General features: G+C 37.6%; 1 protein-coding gene across 1 annotated transcript; it reads left to right on the top strand.

Moving 5' to 3' along the window:
- The first annotated feature begins 1,498 nt into the window (after window positions 1–1,498).
- On the top strand, window positions 1,499–12,125 carry LOC126376570 (facilitated trehalose transporter Tret1-like). Its single transcript, XM_050024050.1, has 9 exons — window positions 1,499–1,762; window positions 2,433–2,542; window positions 2,920–3,039; window positions 3,505–3,660; window positions 4,175–4,342; window positions 5,086–5,218; window positions 8,934–9,163; window positions 9,978–10,172; window positions 10,713–12,125. Exons 1-9 carry the CDS (start codon window positions 1,696–1,698, stop codon window positions 10,995–10,997), a joined length of 1,464 nt encoding a protein of 487 aa, XP_049880007.1. The 5' UTR covers window positions 1,499–1,695; the 3' UTR covers window positions 10,998–12,125.
- Window positions 12,126–13,467: the final 1,342 nt, after the last annotated feature.

The following is a 13,467-nucleotide window of genomic DNA, read 5'->3' as shown; positions in this document are numbered from 1 at the left end:
ACATTTTTAAAAAAATTATATAAGGTATTAAACAAAACAAACTAAATAAATAAACTTTTTTATTATTTATTACTATTTTTTGGATTAGTGTACCTACTTCAAATAAGTTAGTAATCGCATTTTTTTTGTGATGGATCAAATTAAAATGTATGTGTCTTTCTTGTACTTAACATGACAAATACTTTATTGTACACACAGGAAATATAAAATTACAAACAAAAGAGAAATAGAAGAGTAAAATAAGCTTCTTGTGTCAAAACATTTCTATTTCTATTTCTTTTTTTCTGGTCATATTTCTTGATCTAAATCTCTATAGGTTTTGATTTGGCCGGACAAAATTTTAGACAACAGGCCTTAAGGTACCCCGTTGGGCACGATTCTAGGCTCACGGCGTCGTCTGAGAGGGTCATATTGAAAAAATTGATGTTGGTAAGCACCAAATGAGGGAAATCGACGACCACGTGTGTTCATGCAAATAAAAGATCTAAGATATGTGGGATTTGGGTTTGCTCAATTAAACAGTCAAGTACGGTTCAAACGTTTCTTTTTATTTACTCTCCCAGTACAACAATTTACACCACCATCGTCTACCATCCGCCATCATCTATCTCTCCCCCTCTCCTTCCCTTCTCACTTCTTCTATCCCTCTCTCACTCATTCACACTCCTTCACTCAATCTATCATTTGTCTATGCATCTCTTCTATACTCTATACCTTCTGTACTACTCATGTTACTCGTCTACTTCTCACACAATCATCTCAACTCACCTATCAGTCACTTAGCTACACGCCTACAGATATACAGGGTGTTAGTGACATCGTAACGAAAACTTTGAGGGATGATTCAGGCCATGATTCTGAGTTGATATCAAGTGGAATTTTCCGTCGCAAAAGTATGGAACGGAAAATAATTTAAATAAGCTCTAAAATTTTCATGACTTCTCCGACAGGAAATTCCACTTGATATCGACTCAGAATCATGGTCTGAATCATCCCCTTCAGTATTCGTTACAGTGTCACTAACACCCATATCTACTTGTATGGCTACTGTATGTACTTGTATGGGGTGTAAGTGACATCGTAACGAATACTGAGAGGGATGCTTCAGCTGATTATTCTGAGTTAATATCAAGTGGAATTACCATCGCAAAAGTATAAAATTCAAAATAATTTAAAAAAACTAAAAAAAATCATGAATTTTGCGACGAAAAATTCGACCTGATATTAACTCAGAATCATGGTCTGAATCATCCCCCTGAGTATTCGTTACGATGTCACTAACACCCTGTATCTAAGTATTTCGTTTTTCCCTTAGAAGTAGGTACAGAACCCTAAAAGTGGTTGTCACTTGTTTGAAATATTTAAACAGACCTGACGTCACAGTTGTCGAATCAAACGTTTGTTTTGTACCTTTCACATAATATGTTATATGTGTGTGTGAGGGTTAGAAGTATATAATATGCAAGCATCATTATATACTACTCTCGTTAGACTTTCCTCTCAGTCTTTCGCGACATGTCGCCTCGACGACATGTGTAGTGTCTACTAGACCGAATAGTCTTTAGACACATTAAAGTACTTTCATAGTACGTAATAATAATGTAAAACAGTCCATTTACCCTAAACCCTAAACGCGAATGTAAAAGTTATACTAATTTGCGTTCCTGACTCGCGTTCCGCGTGTGAATTATCAAAATGAAGAAGTATTATCTTTTGTTTGGTGAAGGGAGTAAGATCAACCAAATAATATGTGCTGTTTTGAGTGAGTTTTTCTTTTTAATTTAAATAAAAATGGAAAATATTATTTTTTAGTTATCCGCACTTTTAACTTGGTTTTTTTTTATAAGTACTAACATATAGGAAATATTTCTGAGTAGGTACAACTTTTAATTTATTCATTTTAGTTATTGTAATCATACGAAATTGAATTCAAATTCAATTTTAAAATTATTTATTTGCTCATAAAACATTTGAATTTTGGATTTGAATTTTGAATTTGAAAAACTATTTATAATTTATAAAAGTTTACATTACACTCAAGTAAGTAGGTTTATATTTCAGTACGTAATACCGCAAAATGATTTATTAATTGAAAACTAATAAGTAAATTCTAAAATAATAAAATTTAAAAAGATTAATTTTAAATTCTATTTAAATAAAAAAATAATATTAAATAATTTAATTTAAATAGTGTTTGAGGAAGCATGTGGCGGATGTCCTAGTCTTTTTGTTTTTTTTTAATGTTTTTACAAAATTCAAAAGAAGTGGAAAGATCAAGGGGAGCCCTTTACCCAGAAGTGGGATCGAATAGGTTAGATAAGTAATTAAGTTGGGCGATGTAACTGTTACCACTTTTACTACAATAAATTTAATTTAATTTTCATTTTTCATTTTTATTTTCATTACTACTAATTGTATATGTTTGTCCGCAGTAAACCTCCCTGTATTTGGGTACGGTGCCAGCATTGGGTGGATGTCTCCCATGACCCTACTTCTTCAATCAAAAGACTCACCAACAGAAGTACCACTTACAGATTATGAGGTAGATACAACCAGTTATGTGCCGTCCCGGAAATAAAAACTGTGTGTGAAGGTTATTATTGAGCCGCCAAAGGCCCCTGACATGGTTCATGTTACGACTACGTAGTTAGTGTAAACTTAAGATAAATTAATAACTCATTCGTGCACATCCGGTATTGGGGTTCGAAACAGCTTAACATCAAAGCTTATGGCTTTCATGTGGTTATGAGATAGGTATTGTATAGCTCCAATGACCGCAAGATGGACTGAAGTCCGCGGGAAACCGTTGGATGCGGGCACCACAATATCGGTCATTGTGTCGAGCCTTAGGGAAGGCTCCATCTAGCAGTGGACGATTTCCGGCTGATGATGATGCTGATAGACTTGTCAATGTTGTAGATCTCATGGATGGCGGCGGTGGCGTACCTGGTGTGTGTGCCTGCTGACTTCCTGATGGCCATCCTGAGCGACTGGATGGGCAGGAAGAAGGCTCTACTCTTCATATCTACTGCTTCTGTTGTGAGTTTTTAAATATGATGCATTATGCCGATTTGGTATTTTTAGAGTAATGTAGATAATAAAGTAAAAACCGTTCAGTGGTTCTCAAGATCGGCTCAAATATGTAACATTTGCAAGAGTACTATTTTACCTACTGGTGTGCGCGTGGAAAACGCAAAAATGGGCGGCCCAATAACAGGATTAGATGAAGAAAATACTATTTCACACAACCGCGCAATGCAAAGGAAGGTAATGCTAATATGTTAATCAACCCATAATTATAATGTATCTTTGTTCCTATGTGGCGAACTTTTTTGTGACTTATCGTAGATTTGCCGCAGATGCCATTTTAGTGAATGCTTGGTCTGACAAATAAATGGCGCTGAATGGTCTCACTTCTGTGAGGCGCCCTAACGACCAAATGTTACTATGAAGATAGTGTGGGTACCTTGTCTGACTATTTCTAAACACACCGTCCATCCACAGATCGCGTGGATTATCAAACTATCGTCCTACCAAATCTGGGCGTTCATCCTGGCCAGATCGTGCATCGGTATTCTCATGGGAGGAGCATACGTCACCTGCCCACTATATACTAAGGAGATCAGCGAGGATAGCATTCGAGGAGTGCTGGGATCTTTGGTAAGAACAATAACTTGAGTGTTCAATTCCACAAAGACATATGCGTGCGCGATCAGTAAGATGATGAAGATGAATAGGCAGTTACTGGGTAAACAGGTGTGTGCCAACATAGACCACAAGCTTTGCTCACCATCACGTTAGATTGTGTCCAAACTATTACTGATAAAAAAGGTCGGAAACATCATATCGGGACTGAATGCGCAACTCGCAGCTCTTGTCAACCTGGATGAGTCTTCATCCCGTGAACTTTTCGATCCAAGTACCTATGCTGTCATTTTTTCGATTTCTTCTTGTTGAGTTTTTGTACGGAGAAAATTTGTCCTTTTGTCCATTTTCAAGAACCCACTCCTCGCCTACTAAAACTAGAAGAATCAACGGGAACTTTAAATGCAAATAGAATATTTCAAATAATTCCGTTGATGCTGTACTTCTATCGGTGAGGAAATCCAAAAGGCATCAGATTTTGGACATTAATTACTTGACAAAGCTTTTTTATCATCATTTTTTGTTCCAGGTTGTACTCTTCCACGTATCAGGAAACCTGTTCGCGTACATAATTGGAGACCTGCTCAGCTATAGAAGCGTCCTCTGGGTTTGCTTGTCTATACCCACTCTGCATCTGGTGCTGTTTATGATGATGCCGGACTCGCCTTCGTACCTGGTCAAGAGAGGGAAGACTGAGGTAAGACGTCTTACTTGACTCATGTCGATAATCTAAAGATTGAAATAATCCATGGTGGGACTCTTGAATATTATTGAATACTAGATAACCCGATGAACTTCATATCTTCCTTTTCCATATTTTCTTTTATTCATTCTCGATCTTTGTTTTTTTTTAATCGATGTTTGTTTTTTTCCCTAACATGCGTGGCACGTGATTTTGCACCAATCAAAAAAACGACATAATTATATCGTCAGAATCGATAAAATGACTGTGACAAAATTTTATCACGTTGCGCAAGACAGCCCTTCTGGATTACGAAAAGCATTCTCGCTTAAACTTGAAAATGGGTTTTTGGCTGATTGTGTTTTAAAGTGACAATTTCACACCACACACACACAACAGCCTTGCTCAAGTTTTAGCCATTATTATACTATATAGAAGATGAACCGCTTGCTACTTTCATTTCCACTGTATGTTTTCTTCGGCTTTTGGAGCTTCTCCAAATCAAGCCATGTCTGGTTAATTTTTCTTGAAATCTTTCCCACCAAAACTGACTGTAGCAAGCTGTAAAAGCTTTCGAAAGTCAATCCAGGTGAAACTATTTGTCATTTTTCTCCGAAGTCGTTAAACCGTATGTCCTTATAACCCAAACGCCAATGTTTAACAGGTTCGTCTGGAAATCTCGGCCGCGGGATTACCTCAAGTGTTGGCCGCTCAGCTTAGAAACTATTATATTTAAGTTCTCTTTTTTAATTATCCAGGAAGCCTTAAGAGTTCTCGCATGGCTTCGTTGTCGGAGAGAAGACGACGGCCTGGTCCTGAAAGAACTCGAGCAGATCAGGAATGAACAAAGATCTGATGATGAGAGCAGCAAGTTTGTCGCTAAAGCTATTGGTAAGTTTATCTATTCTTTTTGTTTTTACTTATTGTAGGTTTGTCTCGGCTTGCATTAAGTACCTGACCTGCTAACGGGAAGCGATTTTATTTTTGTTAGATTACCTCCCAATCAGTGTATTCAGAGGTACATACCATCGCAAGACGAACCGAGTACCCACACATCGCCGAGCAATTTTCTTATATATTTTTTTTAAATAGAAGACCAATACACTTTCGCAGCATAAATGCGCTGTCAGAATTTACAGTTTTATATGGAATTATTATGATTACTATTACAATAGATTACGCATATGCGGTGTTACATTGAATGAAAGAGTGATAAACGGTATGATAAGAGAGATGCGGTGTAAAATTGAGAAGGGAATGTTAAGTTGGTTTGGACACGTAGATCGGATGAAGGATAATAGTACTACGAAAGCAGTATATAAAGCGAAGATTAGTGGTAGGGCTCCGGCTGGCAAAGGAAGACCTGGAAGGATGTATATTGACAAAATTGGAGATGTCCTTAGAAAAGGTTCAGAACAATGTACTGTGAACAGGCCTGCGTGTATAAACGATTGATATATGTGGGAGAAGCAAGAGAAGTGTGTCAGGATTGAAGCAAATGAAATTCCATAGTCTGCTTACCCCTGTGGGAAATAGGCGTGAGTTTATGTATGTATATAAATTATGTAGATTTTTATTTACTTTTTTGGCGTAAATAAATATTTTCTCATGATTCTACTTCTATTATATTATCAATTGAAAGCATTCTACTTAAACCTTCAACAACAAAATTGATTCATATTCATGGAAATCAATCAATCAAAAACCATAAAATATATAATACAAACAACAAATTCCTTGATTTAAGAGGTCATAACATTATTTATTGACCCGTTAACATTAATTTAATTTTAATAGTTATTAATAGTGGTCATGTGATTATCTTAAAATGACAATTATTCAAAGAACAGTTAATTAAAATATCGCTGGAAATAGATTATTAATTGATATAATAATTAAAACATATCTGTGGTTTACTGGCTTGACTCTCAAGCGGGGGGTACGACAATGAAATGTTAATTTATTTGAAGTGCAATTTGTTATTTCTAATTAGGTACAAATACAAAATACTTTATTTGTTAGAAACAATATACAGTGATAAAAGTGATTTGAGTCTCCTTTTAAGCGTAAACGAGTATTTGACCACAATCTGACAAGATGAAAATGTGGTCGAGGATGTGACAAGCTCTTGCCTTGAAGAGGTCCAGATTGTACTTTCCGGGAAACAGATCCGCGGACAGAGAATTCCAGACCTTAACCGAAACGAGAAAGCGAAACGCTGCGTACGAGGTCGACTCTTCTTCTTATCGTGTAGGTTGTGAGATGGAATACCAGCCTCATCAACCCTGGTGTCAAGGTTATTATTCAGCCGCCAAAGGCCTCTGACATGGCTCATGTAACCATTGCGAGGTGGACTTATGTCATGATCTATACAGAAAAAGCGTTGCCCAAATGTAACTGAGTCAAGTCGCCTCTAAGAAACTGAACAACATAATAATTGATAATACATTTATTTTGATTTTTTGATTTGTTGTAATTCAGCCAATGATAGACAGGTTACAAAGTCAATTACTCCGTATTGGCATTAATGTTGTTCAATAAAGACCATTATTGTAAATATAAACAATCCGTATATCGCTGCCTTATACAGGGGCCCGCGGTGTGTCGCCGAGAAAAATGGCTACTGTGAAAGAGTCCTATTGCGACGGATATTTTTTATGACGTGACTTATTGTAGATTAGCCACAGATAGCATTAACTTGGCCGGACAAATGGGGAGCGCTGAGGGCTCTCACCAGGTAAAAAAATTACGACAACAGACCTGAGGGTGCTCAGTTGGGCGCGAACCTCAGGGCGTCGTTTGAGAGGATATTTGTAAGAATTAATTGACCCCAGCGATAAGCGCTGAATGAGGGAAATCGTCAACCACGCCACACAGTGGGCGGGATACCACTACAATAAAACGCGCCCAGTTCTTCACCTCATTAGGTGGTGTGGATAAAGGACATAATAAAGCTGTTAGTAACTATTTTACGAGCATTCATGCAAAAAAAAAGTTTTTATGCTGAAAATGACAATGTTCCAACGGTTTCCGAAGTTCCAGATCACATAGTTATAATTTAGCTTAATTTATAGAATTACTAAAATCATAAGAACTAGTAATAACATTTAAAAATCTCTTAGCTCCCATATAAAAATATAACAAAAATGCAAATAACTCATTAAATAGCTTTATCAAAGATGGTAAATAACATAATAATATGTTAGTATTAGTTAAAGCTACACGATGACGTGTTTCGTTTTTCATAGTTTGATACTTGATTTTCATGAGCCACTAGTTCTATGAAGCTTCATTTTCAGCCCAATGTGCGCTGGCGGGTTCGGTATCGGGGTTGTTAGTCGCATGCACTCCGAGCGATATGCATGCAACAAACAAACCTGATACCCCCATGTCATGATGGGTACAGGCGTCGTATTATTATTGCGTATGGCAGACAAAAATAAAATACCCTGCGTGGATCATATATCCAACTAAATCTCCTCTAACCAAGTTTCTGCCGCATCCGTCACACAATGCAGCTCGGCTATGCTACCTGGGAACCGGTGTAGAGGGGACTCGTTAGGGCACTATGTGAGATAGGGTTTGATCCGGGTGACCACACTCACGGCTCCTTTCAGCCCCATTTATGTAGGTGATGGTTCGACTTTCCATGGTTGGTCCTACACCGGTTCAGTCGGGTCCAAATTTCCAGGCGTGAACGTTCATATCCAAAAGGAAATTTTCGCTTAAACAGACGATAAAAATATTGACATTTGCGAAGCTTTTATTGACATTCATAATAATAATTGAATAGTCACAGATTAACAATGGTATTATAATGTAATTCAAAATTATCATCATTACAACAATGGAACTACTGTTTTATTTGCAAATGTCAAAGGCATTGACTTACTAAAGTAACTTCAATTTATGACCATCACCTGACGTGAGATAAAATTCATACCGTATTTTATTTTTGTAAACAATAATGAACAAATTTTTTATAGTGAGCTTACAACAATAAATATTACTAATGTTGCATTATGGTTGTACAAATTGTCGATAAAAGAATAATTCATTTGGGGAAATAAAGTTAAAATATGTCAAAAAAGGTGTTTCATAAAAGCAATTAAGACTAATTATTATTTTAAAAATTATAATTTTACATGATGTTATGTTTGATATTTACATTAATTTTAAAGTGGGTAAAGATTTAGTAGAGCATTTAGTAGGGAGACACACGCAGAAACACACACACACACACACCTTAAACTTTTATGGAAGAGCGGAGTCTCCTGACACAGGCACTACGCTTAAAAGGAGACTCTAATCACCTTTATTACTGTAAATAGTTTCTAACTAATAAAGAATTTTGAATTATTGAATTTTTTGATTTTTTTTTTTTTTTGAGAAGGTAAACTATTTACCGCAGTGAGGAAAAGAAAGATGAAAATATAAATTAGAATTAAAAGAAAACACTTACTACATCTTGCGATGGATATACCTCTCACTACCCCAATGGGTTAAGAGAGGAAGGTCTGCGTATGGCTACTCCCTCCCGTGTTGCTCTATGCTCGGAGCAGACGTTTTGACGTATCATAACAAGCATATCATTTCTATGTTTCAGTAAAAGACAAGATTCTCCTTCGAGCGTTCCGTATAGCGATAGTGGTCACACTAGCAAGAGAGGTCTGTGGTGCCATACCAGTCACCAACTTCGCTGGTGATATCTTCGCGAACGCTTCGGAAGGGACCACCTTGGTGTTGTCTCCGAACCAGCAGGCGATGATGCTTGGTGGTGTCCAAGTAATCGGGTCTTTAGTGGCCTCTAGTGTCGTAGAGAAGACCGGGAGAAAGGTGAGCTTTTTTCTTTATTTTGAAAAGGTTTCTTTTCTAAAAGAAAATGTCATAGTGTTGCAAAATATTTAAAAAAAACCAAACGGCAAACCTTGGGTACTTATGTATGTATGTAGTGGAAAATTCAACAGATTTCCTTTATTTCATCACAACAAAATATCTTCAGTGCATCGAGAGAATTTGCCAACTAATCTTCATCATCATCTCCCTAGCTTTATCTCGTTTTTCAGTGGGTCCACTTACCTAACCTGAAGATTTTGTCAGGTTCAGGTGGCAATTAACCTTACCCTTTTTAATGGGCAAAACTAATTTCATCAAAGCTGCCACACCTTAGAATTCCTGAAACTTCGATTAAGTAATTGACTTCGTATCGAAATATCTTTGACAAAGACTTCAGGATTTCATTGATAACAATTTCCGACTTGTATACGGCTGACCTGGACCCTGACAGAGGGCAGCAGTAACTGTCAGGTACTATTCAAAGGCGGTGGACAGGAGTCCTAGTACGCCTTTGAAATAGACTACTCTGGGCGCCATCCCACTCGCGTCAGACAGAGTACATCGGGGCGAAAGGCAAGAGTGAAACCACTGCCCCTATTTTACCTAAAAAATATCATGGAGAGGAATGCTACACTCACAAGAGCGTAGTTCTTAAATTAGCTGTATCATTACAGCTGATAACTTATCAACGTTAATAGTGTTCATAATTTAACAGTTCTACTGACACACTGCGTGTGTCTACCTAACTTTTAAACTGTTCATACACGTGTGGGCAGTCTATAGATAAGAAAATAATTGATTTGTTTTCTTCCAGCCTCTCCTGATAATAACATCGCTTGTGTCTGGTATAAGCATGTGTGCGTTGGGCTCGTGGTTCGTGGCTCGGGAGTATGGAGTCTGGGCTCCTGGATGGCTCCCCATCAGCTCTCTTTGTATCTGCATCTTCTGCGACTCTTCGGGTCTCCAGCCTGTGTCTGTGCTTGTCACTGGAGAGATGTTCTCTTTTAAGGTACAATTTGTTTTTTCTTTCTTATTTATTAAGAGATTAGGGTTGATTTCTTGCCATTGATTCCGATGATCAACAGGCTGTATTTGACCAACGTGATAGGTGGTGTGGTGAACCGTATGTAATTCTGTGTAATTCTATGTATGTTTTATTTTGATGTCAATTCCTGCACACACCTAATTTTATTTTAAGTTATACCAGTCATTTTCCTATCCGACGAAAAAGAAAGGGACGGATGATAGGCAACTGTTTGTTTTAAAATCAATTAATCACCCGGGCGAATAAAATAAGCACCGCGCTCATATGCAATCCGTTTGACGTGTGCTGTCAACTTAATTCTATCGGGTGATAGGCCAATATAACATTTTGGAAGGGTTTTTTCAACTCCCTAAAATTTACATTTGTGCCATAAAGTTTATGCCTGTCGATTACCCGTCCCTTTCCTTTTCGCCGGATAAGAAAATGACAGATATAACTTAAAACAAAATTAGATGGCGAGTGCAGGAATCGGGGCCATTCCTTATCTGACGTTTTTCTTTACAGTACCGGGGCACTGTAATGGCAACCACGATGTCCTTGGCGTCAATCTGCGGCTTTCTTCAAATGTTATTCTTCAAGCAAGTTGCTGCGGCTATAGGTGTTCATGTCTCATTCTACTTCTTCGGAGCCATCTGCTTAACTGCTGCCATCTATGCTCTCCTGGTGGTTCCTGAGACAAAGTTGAGGAGCATCGGTGAGATTCATGAGGATTTGAAGACGAAGAAAGAGAAAGAATTAGAATTGAACGGTCTACCCATGGTGAGGAGCGAGAAAAAAGATATGTGTTAATCATAAATTGCGATATTGTATAACTTTGAGATAAGCATTTAGGGTTTGTACTTGCATCTGTGTGATTTCTAATACTGTAAAAATCAATATTGAAATGTTATGGGTGCTCTTTTTAAACCTCCTGTATGTTTTCACTTTTATCACACTAAGGATACATACATACATACATAAACTCACGCCTATTTCCCACCGGGGTAAGCAGAGACTATAGAATTCCATTTGCTTCGATCCTGACACACTTCTCTTGCTTCCTCCACATTCATCAATCGCTTCATACACTCACGCCGGTTCAGAGTAGATCGTATTGAACCTTTTCTAAGGACATCTCCAATTTGGTCATCATAAGTCCTTCTCGGTCTTCCTCTGCCAGCCCTACCATCAACTTTCGCTTTATATACCGCTTTTGCAATCCTATTATCCTTCATCCGCTCTACGTGTCCAAACCAACCTAACATTCCCTTCTCAATCCTAGTCACTATATCACACTAAGGATACTCCGTACAAAAATATCAATCTTACAGTATGTGAGAGAAACAAACAGTCATCGCGCGCTCTCCCTTACTCTTTACCGGCTTACGGCCGTATGTTTTAAAAAAGTGAGGCCCGGAGGGGGGGTTGGTTAAAAAATGCGGAAAGTAACAGTTCTATGCGTAGATAGTATTATTCTTTATTACACTTACACTCCTGTTATGATATCTATACTATCGGTTGAATTATTTTGCTGTTTGTGCATAGAACAGCACGTCTATCAACGTTGCTGTAACAGCAGTGTACTGCCGTAACGTTATATCACGGTATAATCAATCTTATATTAGTTGAAAACGGCATAATCCGTGCTGTAATTTTATTGTCTCCACTATAATAAAGGTTGTAGCGACCTTTATAGACGGCGATACGGCTCACCACCTATCACGTTGGTCAAACAGAAAGGTCGGTGAGGCGTGGGTACTTAGTTCATCTTGCAATGGATGTGCCTTCGACTACCCCAATTGGGATATAGTCGTGACCTTATGAAGATGATGATGATAATAACGTCACAACCGCTATTACGAGTAACAGTTAAGTTTAATGAGCTGGTTCATTTGTGTTGTTAGTAAATGGCTGTTTAATAAATTATTATTACACATTTTGTTAATATTTTATTTTCAATGTTACCCTTACTTCATGCAATCGTCTGCCAATAATATTTAAGTTACGTATGGTTGAAGTTGTGTACTTTTTTTGGCTTCATCTACAGATGTGAATAGATTGAAAATCCACAGCGTCATAGCTTTACAACCATTTCACTAAACGTAATCTAGTTTTATGATCATATTACTAAACTGTAGGCGTGTTATGATTATATTCCTAGAGTTATGATTATATTCTGACTAGAGACATTTTAGTGCGACATTTATTACGACAACTTAAGCGACTCTTACCTATTTTCTTATTATTCGAGTGGCTAATTATTCAAAAATACAATGTAACACCGATAAAAGATGCATAATATGCTTGTCATCCATGAAATTAGATGGTTAAACGAAGATAAATCTGTACAGCGCCATCTATATTGTTTTTGAAGAACGTAGCCTGGAAGTTGTTGTTGGAAGTTGTGTTGTTGTTGTTGAGTTTAAGTATCGTGTGTTTTATTTTGCAAAGCAAATTGTAACAGAACGATAATATAGTTGTTAATCAACCGCCACACCACTATGGCTAATGAAGCGTCGATATCGAACATTCCGTACGCTGTCATGATTCCAAACGTCGAATTGATCCTGTGAATAGTCTTACAAAACCTTCTTGCTTCTTCTGAAAGAGAAACATAATACATCAAAGGTCAATGCTCGAAATGTATGTAGGAAAGTGAGTAGAACGGAACGTAAGATTGAGGATTTCTCCTCAATAAGTAAGAGAGAATACTCATCGTCTCCCTAGCATTATCCCGTTTTTCACAGGGTCCGCTTACCTAACCTGAAGATTTTATTTTGCGGTCTGGTTTTTGCAGAAGCGACTGCCTGTCTGACCTTCCAACCCGCGAAGGGAAACCCAGCTCAATAAAGGTTAAGTCACATACCTCCGAAAATGCATTTTTCGGAAATGTGGGTTTCCTCACGATGTTTTCCTTCACCCCTGAGCACGTGATAATCATTTATGATCCAAACAAGAATTCGAAAACAAATTCGACTAAGATTGGTTTAGGTCTGTGCTTGAAGTAAGAGAGAATACTATGGAAGGATAAAGTATGGGGAGTAGGTTGTTTATGGTATGATTAGATAAAAGCATGATGCTATACATAAATCCATTGATGTACAATAATTATGCTACACGATTGACACTATCACTAATGTTGTAAGGCATATTGCTATCTTTTTTAACATGGTAAAATCCCCAAGGATGCCACCCGGGTGAGCGACGTGGCTAGACTCTTTCCATGTTTCGGAAGGCACATCAAGCCGTTGGTCCCGGTTACTATTTACTGATGTAAATG

This window comes from Pectinophora gossypiella, chromosome 21 (assembly GCF_024362695.1).
Source record: "Pectinophora gossypiella chromosome 21, ilPecGoss1.1, whole genome shotgun sequence".
Classification (NCBI taxonomy): Eukaryota; Metazoa; Arthropoda; class Insecta; order Lepidoptera; family Gelechiidae; genus Pectinophora; species Pectinophora gossypiella.
Note: the sequence above shows the minus strand (reverse complement) of the source record. Positions and strands in the feature narration are given on the sequence as shown.

Excerpts from the sequence above, each read along its gene's own strand:
- LOC126376570 (XM_050024050.1), top strand. The coding sequence starts at position 1,696 with ATGAAGAAGTATTATCTTTTGTTTGGTGAAGGGAGTAAGATCAACCAA. Across the intron at positions 3,661-4,174 it reads GAGGAGTGCTGGGATCTTTG|GTTGTACTCTTCCACGTATC; the intron begins GTAAGAACAATA and ends TTTTTGTTCCAG. Across the intron at positions 4,343-5,085 it reads TCAAGAGAGGGAAGACTGAG|GAAGCCTTAAGAGTTCTCGC; the intron begins GTAAGACGTCTT and ends TTAATTATCCAG.